This window comes from Echinops telfairi, unplaced genomic scaffold (assembly GCF_000313985.2).
Source record: "Echinops telfairi isolate 266 unplaced genomic scaffold, ASM31398v2 ScPeMD7_3;HRSCAF=10, whole genome shotgun sequence".
Taxonomy (NCBI): Eukaryota; Metazoa; Chordata; class Mammalia; order Afrosoricida; family Tenrecidae; genus Echinops; species Echinops telfairi.
The window spans coordinates 62273855-62293226 of NW_022103899.1; the positions used below are offsets into that span (position 1 = coordinate 62273855).

General features: G+C 52.5%; 1 protein-coding gene across 1 annotated transcript in view; it reads right to left on the reverse strand.

Moving 5' to 3' along the window:
* Positions 1-19372, reverse strand: part of COL6A3 (collagen type VI alpha 3 chain) — a 79622-nt gene that overhangs the window by 45126 nt on the left and 15124 nt on the right. Inside the window, exons 5-14 of the mRNA XM_045294390.1 lie at positions 17203-17802; positions 14997-15572; positions 11750-12352; positions 10453-11055; positions 8017-8631; positions 5267-5866; positions 3793-4130; positions 2982-3060; positions 2126-2271; positions 180-272 (exon numbers count right to left, since the gene is read on the reverse strand). Coding sequence (XP_045150325.1) covers positions 180-272; positions 2126-2271; positions 2982-3060; positions 3793-4130; positions 5267-5866; positions 8017-8631; positions 10453-11055; positions 11750-12352; positions 14997-15572; positions 17203-17802 — 4253 coding nt within the window. The remainder of the gene's footprint in view (positions 1-179; positions 273-2125; positions 2272-2981; positions 3061-3792; positions 4131-5266; positions 5867-8016; positions 8632-10452; positions 11056-11749; positions 12353-14996; positions 15573-17202; positions 17803-19372) is intronic.

Below are 19372 nucleotides of genomic sequence, written 5' to 3' on the forward strand. Positions count from 1 at the left end.
TGGCATCAACGCGAGGGCGACTGGCAAGGCGTCTCCGTTGCACTGCGGACTCCCTGTTCTGCAGTCTCCTCCTTTACCCACCTCCATAGTGGTGTTACAGAAAGTTCCAGCCAGAGGAATGCTGGGTTTCTCAAAGCTGGTCTCAGGCCTAAGAGGGGAAGTGGGGAAAACCACCTTACCTTAGGCCCGATGGTGCCGATGGGCCCCCAGTCTCCTCTTTGTCCAGAGCACTTGCAGGGAACCCCACAGCAAGATTTCTCAGCAATGCTGTCCTGAAAGACAGCAAGAACGGGGGACGTTCACCGCTCAGGACGTGCCGAGAAAGAAGCATGGTTTTCCCGGTTGGAATCTGGTGAAAGTCACTTTGGCATGAACTCAGAATTGCTTTAGCCAAGAGTCTCTGTCTTAGCGGCCAGTGGGTGGTCAAAGTCACTTTGGCATGAACTCAGGATTGCTTTAGCCAAGAGTCTCTGTCTTAGCGGCCAGTGGGTGGTCGAGAGTGGGGAAGGTGGGAGGTTGGGGAGGTCACTAATGAGAGCATGGAAAGCCACCAACATAAAATCAATCATATTCACACTGCTAGGCTGGGCCCTCTTCTAGAAGTTTCCAACATAGATGTGCATGCTTCCGATGTTACATGTCATATAGATGCTTTGGACAACAAACAACCAAACCTAACAATTTGCAAATTCCTGGGTCTAAAGGTGGCTCCAACATCGATATACATAGCATGACTTTCCTCGGAACTGCGGTCAGAGTCACGGATTAGGATACTTAGTCTCCAGAACGGCCACGAGTTGGGGGCAAACAAGAGTGGGTTGTCCCGGCCTCTCGGTCACAGGCACTCAATTCTGCCCACCAGTGTCTCTGACAACCATCAGATACTTGCATGCCCTTCTAGCATCTCAGCCCCTGGACACTGAAAAGATGTACCATCAGCTCCACGCATCCACCGCCCCTTTCTCAGTAGGCTGCACTTTCGTGGCTCCCCATTTGCCATGAGGCTGGCCGCTGTCTGAATCCAAGACTCAGTCTTCTTCCATTTCTCTAGTGCCCACACCCACATCAAAGCCAAGGCCCACTCAACCCCGGAGTTAGGGCCTCCTGCTCAGGGAGGAGGAGGCAGCCAGAGGAAATGAGAAGGTGAGACGATGCAAGCCCTCCTCCCTCCAGAAGTGTCCGTACTTCTCAAGGACATTTTCGCCACGGACATTGTGCTCACTGCTCGGGGATAACCACCCGTAATGTTCTGCATTCCCAGAAATCGTACTACTAAAAAGACAGGAAAAGGAGCAACCGCTGCGGGGGTCATGGGAAGCCCTGGGTGCCCACTCTCCAGCAATCGAACTTACACATTCAGGACTTGTGAGTTATGGCAACAAGTGGGTTAGGAGCCCCTGGGGGCTACCCTCGTGGTTCAACAGTTAAGTGCTGGATTTCTAACCAGAGGTTGTTGGCTTAAACCCACCAGCTACTCCAAAGGAGAAAGCTGTGGCAATCTGCCTCCTGGAAGAGTACAGCCTTGGGAGAATCTATAAGGTAGTTCTGCTCTGTCCTATAGGGTTGCTGTGGGTTGTTGGTAACTGGACAGCATTGGGGTTTGCTTTGCTTTGATTGAAGTAGGTTCGGTTAGACACAAATCATTACTTTGTTGGACTAACTGAAGAGCTGAAATTTACTTAGAGGCACCTCAGAAGATGTACTCAAGGATATACACAGGATATCTACTTACAAAAATATCAGCCACTGAAACTCCAGAGGAGCCTAGTTCTACTCTGATATACATTGGGTCACTTAGAGTCCAAGTCAGTCCAGGGGCAACCGGTTCAATCGAATTAAATGAATCAATGCACCTGCCTGCATTCAGCCCAGGTCCCATTCGCCCACAGACAACTGAACGGGAGCTTATCCCATTCAAATTCACCGTTTTACAGTTACAGGAAGTGAGGGCCAAAGTCAAGCAATCATTCTCCTGGGTCCCCAGCTATTCGATACTGTGGGGTCCATGGGGCACGAAACCACAAGGCCTCTCCTAGAATGCGTGTCACCATTGACCGGTTGTCTTAAGATGCTGCAATCTGCAGCGTCCAAATCTAACTCGTGGGTGAAGACGTAGACAACTTACAAGCTGCTCTGCCAGCTCGTGATCCAAATCCATCAGGTTCAGCCTCAGGGGCCTGTTGTACATGAACCCTCGTCCGAACTCCAGCTGCATCAGCCTCTCCAGATTGGCCACCCGCTCAAGGCCCACGAAGATCAGTGCTTGGACGCCTGCTGGGAAAGGCAACACCTTCTTACCTGCATGCCCTCCGTTTCCTTTCTCTGTTTGAGAAAGGCTCGCTGTGACATGTGGGCTTCGGTACAGATGTTGTTAACTGAACTGGTTGCCTCCCTGCAGAGCGGAAAGACAGAAACCCTGGACACCCCCCGGGTGGTGTTTTTCACGCATGCCCATAGCTAAGTGCATTACTAGAAAATTGAGAACCACGAAGCAGAATTAGGTATGGTTGGGTTCTCCGTCTCAGGTCTCACATGTCACAGATGTGTCAAGTAAGGAAGTGAAATACAGAGGGGAAGGTGGTTCGAAACATTCATTGAAAAAAAAAAATCCACTCTCTCCTGGGCTGTGGTATTCAACGAACATGCTAACGCTTCTGAAAAGAACCTGGGAAGCAATGCCCTGTCTCTACAGCCCGCGTCACGCGGGTGAGTGAGCGGAGCGTTCTCGTAATAAGAGATGCCCTAGACATTCTTCTGAAGCCTTTGAACTTGAAATAAACTGTCTTTAACCATCAAGAGCCCTCCCTAACTCTACTCCACTGCCCAGACGGGCGAGGAAGGACAGGACACTGAGGACAAGGGTCAAGCCTTCCCAGAAGCAGCGCAGCAAGGGCACTGCTGTAACCCAAGCGCATCTCCCCAAAGCAGCGAGCAGCAAGCAGCACGCCACAACCTCAGGCTGAGGATGTTGCCAAACCTACCATCCTCTCGCAGTTCCTCGGAGGCTTTCTGCAGAGCTCCCATGTCTCCATCCACCCCGTCCGTGAAATGAATGACCACCTGAAAACAGAAGGCACCTCAGACGGAGAAGAAACATCCCAGATGGCCCTCGGGACGCTGAGAGATTATATCGTTCTTATGGAAACAATGGAGGGCCAAGATCCAGTGAGGGGTCCCCCCAGTCTCATATCTCTCTGGCTGTTGAGCTTCAAAACGCTCCTGGGGAAAATGCCATCATCTTTTCATGTTCTTTTTCTATGAACTTTCGGAAACGCCCTCATCCCAAACATGTCTATGCAGTGGCGTACATATAGAAAGAGGGGCCCTGGTGGCACAGTGGTTAAAGCATCTGGCTGCTAGTCAAACCTTCAGCAGTTCAAACCCACCCGCCACATGGTGGGAGAAAGAGGTCGTCTTCTTGTAGAAATACTGACAGGCTTGGGAGCCCTGCGGGGCTGTTCTACTCTGTTCTACGGAGTTGTGATGAGTCAGAATCAACTCAACAGGTTAGGTACATTGAAGGGGAGAGAAACGTCTGTAGAGAACCTAGCTTATTTAGTGGCTAGAACTACAATTGATTAAGAATTAATCATAAATTCAACTCCATGAAGCTTAATTACAGATTCCTAGGAATTGTCTTTAAGAGTGGAGATTAAGCTAAATGAGGAAGGTGTGACCGGTCGGTGAAGAAGGAAAGGACATGAAGACTGTCTATAGAATTTGGGGAGGGTCCCCCAGGCACCGGATAGGAAGCGCACAGGGTGAGTCTGACTGAGGGCAGCCCCTGCTCACCTTCACGCTGTTGGGCGAAGACGCTCTGAACTTGCTCTGGTAGAGCTTCAGCGTGTCGGCAGTGAGGACATAGGGGTGCTGGATGCGCATGTTCCGGAACTTGTCAAACAGCTCCGGTTGGTACTCGTCCAAGGCAAAGGCCTCCACGGGTCCTGAGGGTGTGTTGGCCACTACGGACACTCGCACAGTGGGCGCCTGGAGGCCAGTGCAGCTGATCCTCTGCATCCGGCTGATCCTGTTCAGGATGTCCTCCACTTTGGTCTCAAGCCCCTTCTGGCTCATAAATACATTCTCATCACTTGAGCCATCAAACCCCAGGATCACATCCACACTGCAGGCTGGAAAGGAGAAAACAGGCAGTGAGCTGCACACAGAGGCTTTCAGGATAATTCTTATTTACCCCGTGACCAGCACAAGCCAGGCCTTAACCGGGACTTGGTGTTCATGGGGAAAATGGGAGCTTCTCCATATGAGCTTTGAAAAGCAATCTGAGCTGCTTCTCTCATGGAGAAAAACAATGGTGCCAACTCTTAGGAAACTTGTTTTTTTAAACACAAGATTTATTTTTGATAATGCTAATAACTGTCGGTATGACAATCTTCAGGAGGTTTTTAGAAACCACCCAAGTTTCTGATTGAATTGGCTAATACTCTGATCCCAGGCAACTGATCTAATAAACCTATAAACAGAAATAGAGATCAGAGTGACTTTTTATAAAGGCAAGAAAAGACTGACTTCCATGCCTACCCTGGAAGACCATATGACAACCATAGCTGGGCGATCACCAGGGCCCAGCCAACTTATATCTGGATATAAGCAAATGGCTGAAGCCAACCAGCGCTCATGAAAGTCACAGGATCCAATATTAAATAACCCGCAAATATGAAGGTGCCGTCGAGACTAGACAAACTGCCGAACTAGTGCCCTGGAATCATCTTCCAGCCTTAACCTTCAAACCACAAGTTTCCTCGGATGTCTGCCTGAGCGGAACAGCAGCCTAGCTTAGTTAGTAAAGCATGCTTGCATGGAGCTTTCCCAAAGAAGTGGGTTCAAACTGGCCAGTACAACGCTAAAGGTTAGATGGGAAGCTTTAACGGACAGTGGTTCTCAACCTTGCTCATGCTACGGCCCTTTAATACAGTGCCTCGTGTGGTGGTGACCCTTCAACCATGAAATTATTTTCATTGCTACTTCATCACTGCAATTTTGCTACTGCTATGAATCAGGTGACCCCTGTGAAAGGGTCATTCGACCCCCAAAGGGGTCACGACCCACAGGTTGAGAACTGCTGATTTATGCGAAGGGTGGTAGAGTCCATTGGAAAAGGACGTTGAGGGTGGCAACCCCACATGAAGAAGGTAAGCGATGTCACTGAGTCATGTGTGTGGAATGTCTTGGCGTGGTGTACTCTTCGCTGTGGACATTTAACTCATTCCTTTTAAGGACAGGGTGGAAGGCACTCAACGGGGGTTACCTTTGGAGACGTCAGGCACACCGGGGCACAAGGTTTCGTGCATGGCATCATGCAACGTTTCCAGAACCTGCTCGCTCAGCTCCGACAGCTCCACCACATTTCCCACTCGGAATGCCGTGGCACTGTTGGACGCCATCTTCCCGATCTCCTCCGAGTCGATGTTCCGCACGCCCACCGCAAACACCTTGACTCCACTTTGAGTGAGGGCCAGGCTCGCCTCCTGAGCATCCTCCACCGACTTCCCCCCCGTGATCACAAAGGCGATCTGCGGGACCCTCTGTTCCAGGCGGCTGCCCGCCTCGGGCACGAAGTGGTTCCGCCGCAGGTGATCGATGCCCACCTTGGTGTTGGCATGTCGGCCCCCTTTGTAGACCACTTTATTGATGGCCTCGATAATCTGCGTCTTGGAGGAATAGTCCTTCAGGAAGAACTCATCCGTGGGGTCAGAATTATACTGGACCAGCCCCACCTGGATCGAGTCACCCCCTTCATAAATTGTGTCCACAACATCCGATACGAAACGGAGCACTTCCTGGAAACTGTCCCTCCGGAAGTTGATGGAACCATCCAACAGGAACACGATATCTGCTTTCTTTTGCTCTGCGGGGGATTAAAGTGGAAATGAGGAGAACATGGTTTCTCATACCAGAACAGGAAAACACAAACAGTAAATTAAAATCATGAAAACGAGGCTTCCCTATAAGTCAGTGATACGAAACCCTTCCCTGGATTGCATGCCTTTAGAGTCTTTGAATTCACGGCCCTTATCTAACAGCTCAGCAAAGGCCCTTAATCTAATAGCCCTTCTCTAATAGCATAAACCCAAACCTCAGAACCCACTGCCATCAAATCCACGCCAACTCATAGCAACCCTGTCGGACAGGGCAGAGCTGCCCTGAGTTTCAAAGACTGGAACTCTTCATGGGAATAGAAAGTCTTGTCTTTCCCCTGAGGAATGACTGGTGGTTTCAAACTGCTGACCTTGTGGTCGCAGGTAAATCATAGACACACCAGCTTTCCATATTGGATAGAACCTCTGACATCAGCCCCTCCAGGCCCTGATGAAAATGGTCGTGAGGTCAGCCTATGCCCCCTCAAATTAGGCCAAAACAGAAAAGGTAAGTGTCTTAGACTAAATTGTGTTTTCCCACCCTCCACTCCCCCAAAATATGTCCACTCAGTTTGGCCAGTGTGTAATGATGCAAATGAAAGCTGATTAATGATTTAATCATCCCCACGATGTGATCTGATGTGATCAGTCTATTGGTTGTCAGAGGATAGGGCGGGATGCCTTTACCCAAGTCACAGCTCTGGTCTGATGTAAAGGCAGTGTCCCTGGACTGTGGTCTGTACCACCTTTTATCTTAGAAGAGATAAAGGGAGAGAGAAGTGGGGACCTGAGCACCACCTGGGGGGCGTGGAATAAGTAGAAGCAGAGTGCATCCTTTGTCCCCAGAGCCCCTGTGCCAAGAACCTCCTAGACCCAGGAGAAGGTTGAAGTCAAGATGCATGGAGTTCTCCAAGAGACACCAGGCCTGCAGATGCTTAAAGGAGACAAAGGCCTCCTCTACCCCCTCCCTGGGCTGACAGGGAGAGAAAGCATTCCCTTAGAGCCCTTGCTCTGAATTCAGACCTCTGGCATTAACCTTGCTCTCTCTTTTCTATCAGCTAAAGCTACCCAGTTGTTGGTGCTTCTGTTACATCAGCACCAGAGAATGAAACAGGAAATGATAACTCAGTGAAAATGAGGCCCGGTTCTAGCAAGCAAGCTCAGGAAGCCTATGGGGACCTGGAGTGAATGATGCATTATCTCGAGTGTGTCAGGAACTACCACAACAGTCATTCTTTCGGTTTTCCATACGTGACAGTTGCCAGCCAGAGTGTGAGGGCATGTGCTAGAGCTCCGCAGGACACGGGAGGACTAGAGAAGCGTGTGGAAGAATGAGAAGGGGCCCCATGAATCTTGGAAGGCATGAGTGCTGGCACACTGAAGGCCTTGTGGCGGTCTTCTGGGAATCCATGGCTCTGGGGACTAGTGTCCCGATTCTCTTCACCCAACCGAGGCTAGAACAGAGAGCGTAGGACCTCAGAGGATGGTAAGAGAGGGGAGGGAGGCAGTGGCAGGGTTAAAGAGCAATGCAGAGCACACCTCCTCCCTGGAGACCCAGCCCTTGTGACTTGCTCGGGACGTGGGGAGCCCATCTTCTCGAGGAGTATCAAAAGGAGACGTGGACCGGCGGAGAGACTCAATGTGTTCTTGGCAACGCTAAAGTTGCCACTAGGAATGTGGGGTAGGAGATTTAAATGGGGTTCCCGACTCAGGTCCCATCTACCCAAGAAGGAGGGTGGGTATCCCACCAATGGGCATGCAGGGACTGACTTCAGTATCAGATGATTCCATCCAATACTGAAGGCCAATGCGTCCCTGAGTGCCCCTCATGGCATCCTTGGGGAGCGTCCCCACAAGGCGGCCATGAACTTCAGGAGGGACGAAAGAAGCAATGACCACACAGTTGGTGAGGTATACTTCCTTCGACAGTTTCAATAGGGTTCTAGTCCCAGAATTCAATATCTTCAGAAGTCATTCTGAGAGAAGGCAAATATTAAAATGAAGGCTAATCATTTCGAATCATGACTTAAATTTTAATAACTCCATTCCTATTTCCTTGAAAAGTAATCATCTCCATTTTCCTTGGAGGGGAAAAAAAAAAGGGTGCCACACCCCCAGTCCCTAGCCTCACAGCACATACCTGGTCTCGAAGGTGGACGTGGACCCGGGCTTGGGGGTGCAGGGGTGGCCCCAGAGGGTCCAAAGGAGCCCATGATGCGGGCTTCTATGTTGGGCAGCTCTCTGAACTCTCGCACGGTGAAGACCAGCCCGGGGTCGTTGGTGATGGTCTGCAGCTCACTTCGGCCGACATTCCGGTCTCCCACCCCTAAGCTGACGATGCCCGAGGAACGGATGACCTGTGAGAACCTGGAGACGTCATCCTGGGATTTCCCACCAAGGATCACGACGAGATGCTGGGGCACGCCGTCTTCGATGCGGCTTCCGGCCGACTTCACAAAAAAGTTTCTTGCCACGGACTCCAGGGCTTTGCCAGTGTTGAGTGGAGAGCCTCCCCGGAACCTCAGGCGGCGTATGGCTTCCAACACGGCAGCCTGGGACTTGTGGGTCTTCAGGTAGAACTCGGGGAAGACCTCGTCGCTGAACTGCACGAGCCCGATGCGCACCTTACTGGGGCCAATGTTGAGTCTCCGCACGATCCTGCCCACAAAGTCTCGAATGTGCGCGATGCCCTCGCTCCTCACGCCGTCGGAGCTGTCAATCAGAAACACGATGTCGGCAGCATCGCTCTCAACAACTGAAGAGGGGAAAAGGGCAGAAAGTTCAGGACACAGCCTGCCCACGCCTGGCTCTGGTTTTGCTCTTTGTATCACATGCTGAGCATTGCATTATCGTGCACCACCGTGTCGATAAGCATCAGAATTGTATCTTTATTGGCATGTGTCATGTATCCCCATCGACATTTTTAAACGCATCGTTGCCACCACCCTCCATGTGGATCCATTTTTACTAGAAGATCAGTCTGAAAATCCTGGGAAAGACGAGCTCACAGGTCCTGCCAGCTAGACTTCGAGGGGACTCCCTTTTCTCCCACCAAACCGTTTTCCGTTTCCTTTTTTGGAATAGTTTAGAACTCACTGCTGTCTAGTCTGTGGTGACTCAGAGACTTTTGAGGACATCGTAGAACCGCCCTGGGGGATTCCAAGGCTGCCAATATTTAGGGAGCAGAAAGCTCCGGATGGTTGGGGTGGAGGTGGTGGTGGTGGTGGAGGTGGAGGAGCACCTAGTGGATTCAAACCGTTGACCTTGCGGTGAGCAGCCCAATGTGTAACCACTACACCCCCAGGGCACCTATGAAAGAGTTTGCACTCTCCAAAACCTACTGTTTCTGAATTTACTGTTTTAATATTGCCTTATGGTCTTGCTTGCCCTTAATTTTTAAAGTTTTAGCAACAAATCTTACATATGACAAACTACAGGATCATGAACAGTTGCCACAAAAAGGAACCAAAATCACTGAGGTAAACTCCCTTTTCCCACAAAAAGGAGAGGCAGGTGAGGTCCAATGAGGCTAAGTGACTTGTCCAAAATGACTGTTTGATAAGGGACATTTTAGCGTCCACCCTCTGGCCCAACAGGCCATGCCATCTCTCCAGCTTCCCTGCTCACCAGTCCCAATCCATCTGGGGCAAGGTCCTCCCAACCCAATCCTGTCCACACCAAGATGCAGTGAAGCATCCTGACTGCTCATTTTCTCCTAATTCTCTTTCCCCACTTACTGCTAATAGTCAGACAAACATTATTTTCATGATTATCCACCTCCACCTCCCTCACTACCACCACCACCACCAACACATCACCACCACCTCCACCTCCAACACCGCCTCCTCCACCAACACCAACAACATCTCCACCACCACCACCAACACATCACCACCACCTCCACCACCAACACTGCCTCCACTCCAACACCACCTCCTCCACCAACACCAACAACATCTCCACCACCACCTCCAACACCATCATCACCAACAACACCATCACCAACAACTGCACCATTACCTCTACCTCTACCACCACCACCACCCCTACCCCAATCATCTCCACCACCACCACCCCTACCCCAGTCATCTCCACCACCACCACCACCACCACCTCCACCATCTCCACCACCTCCACCACCACCAACGCTCTATATGTTCTTTACATAAGTCCATTTTAACTAAAAAAGTCATCTTAAAATCCCAGGAAAGATGAGCTGACATGTCCTGCCAGCTAGCATTGAAGGGGATTCCCCAGGACCGCGTCTAGGACTACGTCAGTGCTGCCACTCAACACATTGCAACCTGTCTTTGCCTCCTGAACCTCGGGAGTATTTTACAGAGGAAATGCATCCCAGAAAAATCTCAACGGACATCAGTGAAAAAGAAAAGCAGCCCCTGAACATGGGGAGCTGGCCCTGCACCCAGCCAGATATTGGCAATCTCCTGCTCAACCTAGACTCCTTCCCATCGACAGGACACAGAGCCCTTCTGTGGTCATAGTGGACCAAGATCACCACGTACACCTCTATGTGTCGTTGACGCATAGGCACGCAGGACGAAAAGGCAGCTCTCACCTGGAGGGTAGCGTGTAGTGGACAGGAGCTGTTGAATTTGCTCCGAGGTCAGGGTGGTGATGGGAGTCAACAGCTTCTGCTCCAAGCTGGGCAGTTCCCTGAAGGTGTTCACGGAGAACACATATTCAGGACTGAGGGAGATCTTCACAAATTCCTCCTGGTCTGGGCTTCTTGCGATGGTGAAAGGGGCCACCCCGAACTGCTTGATCTCTGCTGCGGGGCCGTCCACTTCATCGTCGGACTTCCCAGACGAGATGAGGACCAGGAACTGAGGGACGCCCTCCTCGATGCGGCTTCCCAGTGGCCTCTTGAAGATGTTTTGGGACACATAATCCAGGGCGCCCCCGATGTTGACTTGCCGGCCCCCCTTGGGCCTCATCCGTCTTACGGCATTCTGCACCTCATCCTTGCTGGAGTGGGCATTCAGCAGGAACTCCACCTTGGGATCCTCGCTAAACTGGATCACCGCAACGCGGGTGGTGTCAAAGCTCACGTCCAAGTGGTCGACCAGCCTTTCGATAAGTGTGCGGATGTACTGAAATTCTGGACCAGCACTTTGGGATCCATCAATGAGGAATACCACGTCTTTCTTGCTGACCACACCTGTGAATCAAACATTATCATGGGTTTCACCTTCATTCGCATACAATTCTTAGTATTAATGGACCACCTCTCCATCGGTCAGAGTCACCAGCTGATAGGCAAATAGTCACAACAGCAACTCGTATCTGTAAAAGCCCAGTCGATGGAGTGAAAGCGGGATGGGTCCCAGACATTAGAAAGCGCCAATAGTCAAGCCTCATCCCTAATCACGGAGGCTGATGGCTAAATCTACCTGGGGAGGTTGGAAGTCACATGTTCAATTAATTTATCACCCTTCCAACCCTTATGCACAACCTTCTACGTAGAGTTAGGAAGCTGAGATTTTTCAGTCAACTATCTGGCCCACGTGGAGACTTTAATTTGGCCAAAGGCACAAATCACAGCCTCCCTTCAAACCTCTCTCATTCCTGGGCACCAAGCCTGGAGAAGGCATTGTTGGTAGGGACCACTGAGTCAGCCCCACCGCACAGAAACCCCAAGGACTGCAGACCAAAACCTCCAGGTCTGGCATCCCTCTCACAGCCATTGTTGAAGCAGATGGGTCCCAACCATGGGTTTCCAATGTGTCCATGGAATTCCACTTTTTACCCACGTGGCAGAGGAAACAACACTGATGGCCCTGTGCAATTTATCATCCCAACAAGTGGCCCCAAATGATTAACAGGGTCAAAGAGCCCACGCATCCTCTCCTTACCTGGACCTGCTGGGAGAAGAGGCTGCAACCTCTTAAGCTCTTCACGGTTGAGCTGGGTGACTCTCTCAGAGACGACTTGGTGGACATTGGTCAGTTGCCGGAAGTTGGGAATGGCCACGGCAAAGTCCGGGATGAAGGAGATGGTTTGCATCTCTGAGATGTCAGCATTCCCGATGCCGATGCCGATGGGCACTGCCCCTCCCCTCTTGAGGACCACCGAGGGACCCTGCACATCATCCCCAGACCTGTCAGCTGTGAGGACAATCAGAAGCTGGGGGACGCCTTCTTCAATCCTGCTGCCCGCAGAGCTAATGAGGATATGCCTCAGGACAAAATCCAGGGCTGCGCCAGTGTTGGGAGTCCGACCGCCCAGGAGCGTCAGTCCACGTATGGCGTTGATGACACTCTGCTGGTCCATGTATGAGTTCAGGACAAACTCGGCCTTGGGCCGGTCGCTGTACTGAACCACGGCCACTCGGACCCGGTCCCGGCCCACATCCAGGCTCTCCACCAGCCTCTGGACAAACTCTTTCAACAGGGTGAACCCACTTCTGACGCCATCAGAACCGTCGATCAGGAAGACCACATCCTTTTCCCCTGAAACTGAGACAATGACCCTGATGAGTGACACAGGACAGAAGTGTCAAGGTCATACCAAATGTGCTTGGCTGAATGACCCCAAAGATGGCCCCACCCAAACCCCTCAACTTGTGCGATGCCATCTGACCTGCAAAAGCGGGGCCCAGGGCAGCCAGAGCCTCCTTAGAAGAAGAAGGCCGCAGAGTCGGGGTTGGAGGTGTCAGGACAGAAGCTGAGACCAGAGAGGAGAGAAGATGCTACGCTGCTGCAGTTGAAGATAGATGGAGAGGAGGCCAAGAGCCAAGGACTAAGAGTGACCTTGAGGAGCTGGAAGGGACCACGAAAGGGTGGCTCCCCTGGAGCTTCCAGAAAAGAGCACAAGCCTGCGGCCTCCTGGATGTTGGCCCAGGGAGGCAGCTGCAGGACCTCTGTCCTCCAGATCTGTAAGATAATCAGTGTGTGTTGTTCTAAGCCACCCACTGTGTGGTCACTGGTCATAGCAGCCAACAGAAACTAATCTATAAGGGTCTGTGAACACGCATTGCTACTAAGATTCCAGTGTTGGCACACATCTCTGCCATGGGCGGAGGGCTCAGACAAGTTCTCTCAGTAACCCACGCATCCTAGTCTCACGGGGGCGCCTTCCAAAGAAAGGTCCAAGGCAAACATTGGCTGGGGTGGGAGGGGGGAGCTGAGCCAATGAAAAGCAGACAGGCCAGCTCAAAAAGATATGGAGTTTGGTGCTTGGGAGTCCAAAGGGGTCATCTTGATCATTTTGTGGGAAAATTATCACAGGGGTTTATCAGGAAGTTTTAAGACTATGGAAAACCCCACAGCTGAGGAAAGAGCTAGGAAAGTTGCGCCAAGGAGTTTATTATTATTATTAATATTAATAATATTATTATTATTATTTGCATCGTAAATATGCACTCACTCACTCTTAGGGGAAAGGAACAAAGCTGTCCCACAAAAATTTCATCGGGATCTCTCCTCGCATCCACCCTGCAGTCCCGATCTTGCCCCTTCAGACTTCCACTTTGCTCCCCAAACTCAAAAACACGTGGGAAAGGAGCCCAATTCGAGTCTTCCAGGATTGCCACATGGCTGCTTTCATAGCACGTCAACCAAAGAGCAAGGAGTCCTCCGGGGAAAGGTGAGCGGATGGAGACCCACCTTCGGCAGTATGAGACCTGGGAGAAGTCTATCTGGGAAGAAGAGCTTCGTTTTTTAATTTCTTCATTTAGTAGAGTCTATGATTTCATAGCAACCCTGTTTCATTGACCCTGGCATACTGGAGGGAACTTTCCAGTGCTTGAAAAATGGTCTCTTATTGACCTTCGACCCACCCACTGTCGTGGGTTGAATCACAGTAACCCGATCGGGGGCTCCCGAGGCTGTCAATCTCTTCCAGGAGCAGACAGCCTCAGCTTCCTCCTGTGGAGCGTCTGGTGGGTTCGAATGGCTGACCTTACGCTCAGCAGCCCAACCTTCAACGGTGTGGTCATAACTCTCCCATTTATTTCGTTTCTGAGAGGGAGAGAGATTGGATGGCCGAGCCAGCATAGCCATCCCTATTTTCTGATGGGCAACTGGGACCCGGTGGTTTTCTGCAAGTCACAAGTGAGTTAATGGGCAAGAAGAAAACTTGGATCTTGGGGTGAGATTCCAAATTAAAGAGTGGACATGCCCAGCAGTCAACAGAGTCCCCAGGAGCTCAGGATGTCCCATCCTGGGGATGGGCTCTGTGTGTGCCAGGCTGGTGCGCCCAGTGCTCTGCATGCTCTCCCGGGTCTGAATCGCCCTAGAAAGAGGGGCTAAACGCCAAGTCTCGGCAACACGAACTTCCTATTGCCCCGGAATCAGTTCTGGCTCAGAGCGGCCCTCTATGGGGCCAATAACAGTTGGAGATGGTACCATGGCGTTTGTGGTGGAAATTCACCTACGGGATTCCCTGGTGGTGTCCTGTGGTGCAAGTCTATGATCATTGGACACACTGACTGGGCATCATCACTGGGAACTGGTCAAGGAGAACCATGACCAGTCATGACTGGCAGCATCCAGTCAATTCTTGGGCATGGCAAACCCTAGAGGACAGGGTAGAACTGCCCCTGTGAGTTTCTGAGGCTGATGCCCACTTGAAATAAAGACGCCGGCCGGCGGGGGTCAGGTGGGGAGGGAGACTGCTCCAGCAATCATGGAGCCCGGGCGTGTGCTTTCCGTAAGCCTGCAGTAGAAGATGCGCTCTGAAAAGAAAGGGGTGTGGCCACCGGTCTGCCTAAGCCTTTACAATACATTCTGTGATACAAAATATGTTGATGTCCTTGAACGTCACCATCCCAGGTCTTCTGGTTGACCCAAGGGTCAGCAGGAGACAAACACCCACATGGAAACGGCTACAACCTCAGCTGTGGTGGAGCCAGTTCTGCCTCCTGACCAGCCCGCGTGCTGCAGAGGAGAGGGAGAGCTGCCTCGCAGGGGCACCCTGGCTGTGACCTTCCCAGAAGCCGAGCGCCAAAGGAGACGCAGGAAAGGGGCTCTGATCCTCATTCCATTATTCCTGCAGAACCACGCGGGTCAGCTGCGCAGGCAGACCCACCGAGGGCTGCTCTCGGTGGGCGCCGTGCCAGGAGCCCACTCCCCACTCACGCACTGGCAAACAGGGGTGTACCTGGTGCCGGGGCCCCGTTGTGCACCGTCTTCAGGAGGTTCACGATCTGGGGCTGGAGCTCGCCGATCTTGGGCAGCGACTCGGCCTGCAGGATGAAGTCAGTGGAGGGTACGATCTGCTCCAGCTGGGCAGCGTCGGCGTTCTTGGCTTGGAGAATGAACGGCACCACCCCACTCTGTCGCAGGTGACCAGCGGACACGTCGACACGGTCGGAGGACCTGCCCGCCACCAGCAGCACCAGGAACTGCAGCACGCCCTCCTCGATGCGGCTGCCCGCCGACTTCACAAAGATGTTGCGCTGCGCGTAATCCAGGGCGTAGCCCAGGTTGAGGGCTTTGCCCGTCTTGATCTTCATCCTCTTGACGAGGTTCAGGATCTCGGGCTTGCTCTGGTGATCGCTGAAGCGCGACTCCACCCTGACGTCGTCGCTGTACTGGGCCACCGCGACCCGGGTGCCATCGGGCCTGACGTCCAGCTCATCGATGACCCGATGGAGGAAGTCCCGGACAGCTGGGAACTGACCCACGAGATTGGCGGAGCCATCAAAGAGGAAGAGGATGTCTCGCCTCTTGCTCTCTGCAAGAGAAGGGGTGAGGACGCCGGGAGGGGAGAGAGAGAGATTAGCAGGCACCACCCGGTCGCCAGCCTGGTGACCACTGTACCAGCAAGAGAAGAGCAAGCACGTCCAGCTGTCTCAGAGGTCTCACTCGGATTGTGGTGTGGGCGAAGAACACTGGGTGTCTTCTTGGATTGCCCGAAGAACACCCAAATCCAGGTTTGAACAAACAGCCAAACTGCTCCTTAGAATCAAGGATGGAGAGGCTGCGTCTCCTAGACTTTGGCCAGGCTATCAGCAGTAACCTGTCCCTGGAGAAGGACATTGCGCTTGGAGAAGTGGAGGGTTGGTGAAAAAGAGGAAGACCCTCAAGGCGATGGGTGGACATCGTGACTGCAGCAATGGGCTCACACATACATTTGCGAGGGTGGTGCAGGGCCAGGTGGTGCTTTGCTGTCTTGTAGTTAGGCCCACTATGAGCTGGAACTAGGCACCTAACAAGAAACAACCGCGTTCCAAAGCGGTGCATGTTTGCAAAGCTGGGGGTAGACAAGCTCGCTCTAGCCAGTCGGGCACCATGCTTCCTTGACAAAGTGAGCCATAGGAGGCAACCGCGGGGCTGTGCGCTCACGTCTGCTGGAAATCCCACCAGGAGAACAGGTGTGTTTCCAACGGACACCCACGGAACTATGAACAGCATGGCCCTCGTACTGCTGCTAAAAACTTCACTTCAACCCTGCGTGATAAAGACGGGTGAGGGGTAGCACCCAAGCATACTTGAATGGCCATGATTATGCTGTGCTTGGAGGATCTTTTTTATTAAATGGGACTTTCTAATTTGAAGGCCACTGGGCCTTCCCTTGTGCCCCAGGCCTCTTAGAGGCAGGCAGAAGGCCGGGTGCAATGTGAGGGCTCGCCTCAGCTCAAATGCTTGCCACAAGTGCTGGAGGGGGTTCCAGTTGGCTCAGGCTTGCTACCCAGCTCTGTGGGGCCTGGGCTGGTAGGGCTGAGAAGTCATGTCTCTGGGGCTCCTTCTACGTAACTAGCTAGAACTTGTGCTTTAGGGGCATGAAAATACCATTTAGTGGAAACCATCTCAAAACTCAGTGCTATGGGGCAAATCCGACTCCCCGTGCGTGACCCTATAGGACCAGATAAGACTGTCCTATCAGCTTCCAAGACTATAACTCTTTATGGGCATAGAAAGCCTCATCTTTCTCCCATGGAGTGGCTGGTGATGGGTAACCACTATGCCACCAGGGCTTAAATGACCTCAGAGCACACTCGTGTGTGAAAGAGGCTCTCTCTCTCCCTCTTTCTCTCTCTCTGGCTGTCTCTCTCCTTCTCATTTCCATCAGATCTAGCTGGGTGTAAATGCCAAAATCTTCACAGCATTGGAGCAAAAAAAAAATGAAGTAAGCAAATTGAAGTTCCTGTGTCGAGGGTGCGACAAGATGGGTGCAGTGCCCCGTCTCTGCCATCCTGGCCATCTGTACCCCCAAAGAGTGTCCTGGAGACAGAGCCCCCCCACCTTGCTGGTACAGTGGTTCACACCCCCCATTCGAGGTATTAACAACACTCTTGGGTTCTGATTAGCCAACTGCCCACCGGGGAGGGATGGGGGGTCCACGCGAAGGGCGCTGTGTTTACCTGGCTGGCTGAAGGGCACTTCCTCCACACCCCCGCTAACATAGGTGGTGAGGGGCTGAATCAGCTGCTGGGGCAGCGTTGGCAGGGAACTGAAATCGTCCATGAGATACACCAGGCTCGGGTTAAAGGCAATCTGCTCAAGCTCGGCCTTTTTGGCCTGGTTAGCCCCCACACAAAAGGTCAGCACGCCTGCGCGCGCCAGCTCGTTGGCCGCCTGCAAATAGGAGTCCTCGGACTGGCCAGCCAGCAGCAGGACCAGGAGCTGCGGGACGTGCTCCCGGACACGGCTGCCACCGGCCTCGGTGAAGTGGTGGGCGCGGACAAAGCTGAGGGCCGAGCCCGTGCGCAGGCCGGAGCCCCCCTGGTACTGCAGCTGGCCCAGGCGGGTCAGCAGCTCGGCCTTGGTGTGGTGTGTGTCTAGAGAGAACTCCGTCACGGGGCTGTCGCTAAATTGCACTACCCCCACACGAATAGCATCATGTCCAACATCAAGGCTGTGGACTAGTTTGGTCAGAAAGTCACGCACGTAAGGGAAGTTGGCTTTTCCAACGTTGGCCGATCCATCCAAAAGGAAGATGATGTCCCTTTTGTTTACGCGCACTGCGGTGGAGCACAGAAAACACAGTGAGACACACGTGACCCCGGAGGGCCTTACCATGTGTGCGCACCACAACCACGTGGGCACACATGTCAACATTGACAACACAGAAACACTCAGGGTGGCAAAGCGAGACCATCACGTAAAATATGGCAGGCGGCAACATATTTTCCTCCGGGGTGGCTGGTGGTGGTGAAGCGTGCTGATCTGACGGCCACCGTGGGCTGTCAGAGGGACACAGTGCCGAAGTTCCAACGGTCCCAACAACCTGACCCAAAAGATCAGAGTCCTTGGGACAGACTGGGAAGCCCTAGGAATGGCCTCTACTGCCTAGGAGGGCGCTGAGCCTGCCTGCCTGGCCCGCGGGGGTGATTACGCTCCCAGCCAGGCGTGTGTGGTCACAGGCAGGGAACGGGGACACCGGAAGAGCCTTCCACCTGTAGCTGAAACCAAACACCAGCTGGTTTTTGTTTGTTTGTTTGTCTGGAAACAGATCACCTGGCCTTTTTGCCAAGGTGCCTCTAGGTGGATGCCAATCTCCAAGTTTTAAATTAGGAGCCAAGCACATGACTCCTGGGCACCAGCCTAGGGCTTGTAGTTTACACAAGTCACCAAGAAGCTAAGAAGGCCTTAAGGCTCAAAATGGAAATAAATAAGAGCCGGCTCCACTTGTCAGAAGTAGTGCTGGCACCTCCTTAGGTCATCCTCAACTGGTATTCTTGACTTACCAGGAGTCCTGGCATCGCCAGGCAACCATCGATTTGGGCACCCAGGGAACTACCTGGGTGATCACAATACAAAGAGATTGCACACCTGGCTGAGTTTTACCTTGAAGAAAATCAGAAGCAAAGTCCTCCCAATTCGTGATGATTCCCCCCGCCCCCCAAGCATTGATCGTGTCCCCTCCTTCTCTTTTCCAAAGCCTCCCTGAAACGTAGACCTCACAAATAATCATGCCCTGCATTCGATCAGGTTGAACTTCAGCTATGAACGTGAGGGTTAGATGTTTCCAGGAAAAGGGAAAAGTTAGAGTGCGGCTGTAGGAAGACCAGGGAGGTTTAAAAGAACAGCATGCATGCATGCGGCACAGCCCATGCACCCACAAACCCTCCAGACACTGTGCGGTGGGAAGGGCTGCGTCCACGGGAGTCATCTTCGTTAAGGACAGGGAGTTCGACTGCCTGCATTCGGAAGCCCACAGACCTTTGGGTGGTCTTAACCAGCACACCTCACTGGAGAGCAGAGCACGTGAGGGAGTTGAGGGACTCTGGGGCTGTGATGTGCACCCTACTCCCCAAAGCTTGCTCATAAAGAGCAGAGGGGGAGGTTCAAAGTGGAGGACACCGTGTCCTCTCCCGGTTAGCACTGGTCTTTCAGGGGCAGACTCAGGACGCGGAGGGGCCAGGCAACATCTGGGTGCTGGAGAGGAGGGGAGTGGGAGGGGCTCACCATAGTAATAGAACCATGCTGGGTACTGGCCAGAGATAAGAGCTGCTGGGAATACTTTGGGCCACTCAATCCAACCATAGGTGGCCCGGGTCCTATTGTCTAAGTCATATCCTTCTTACTGTA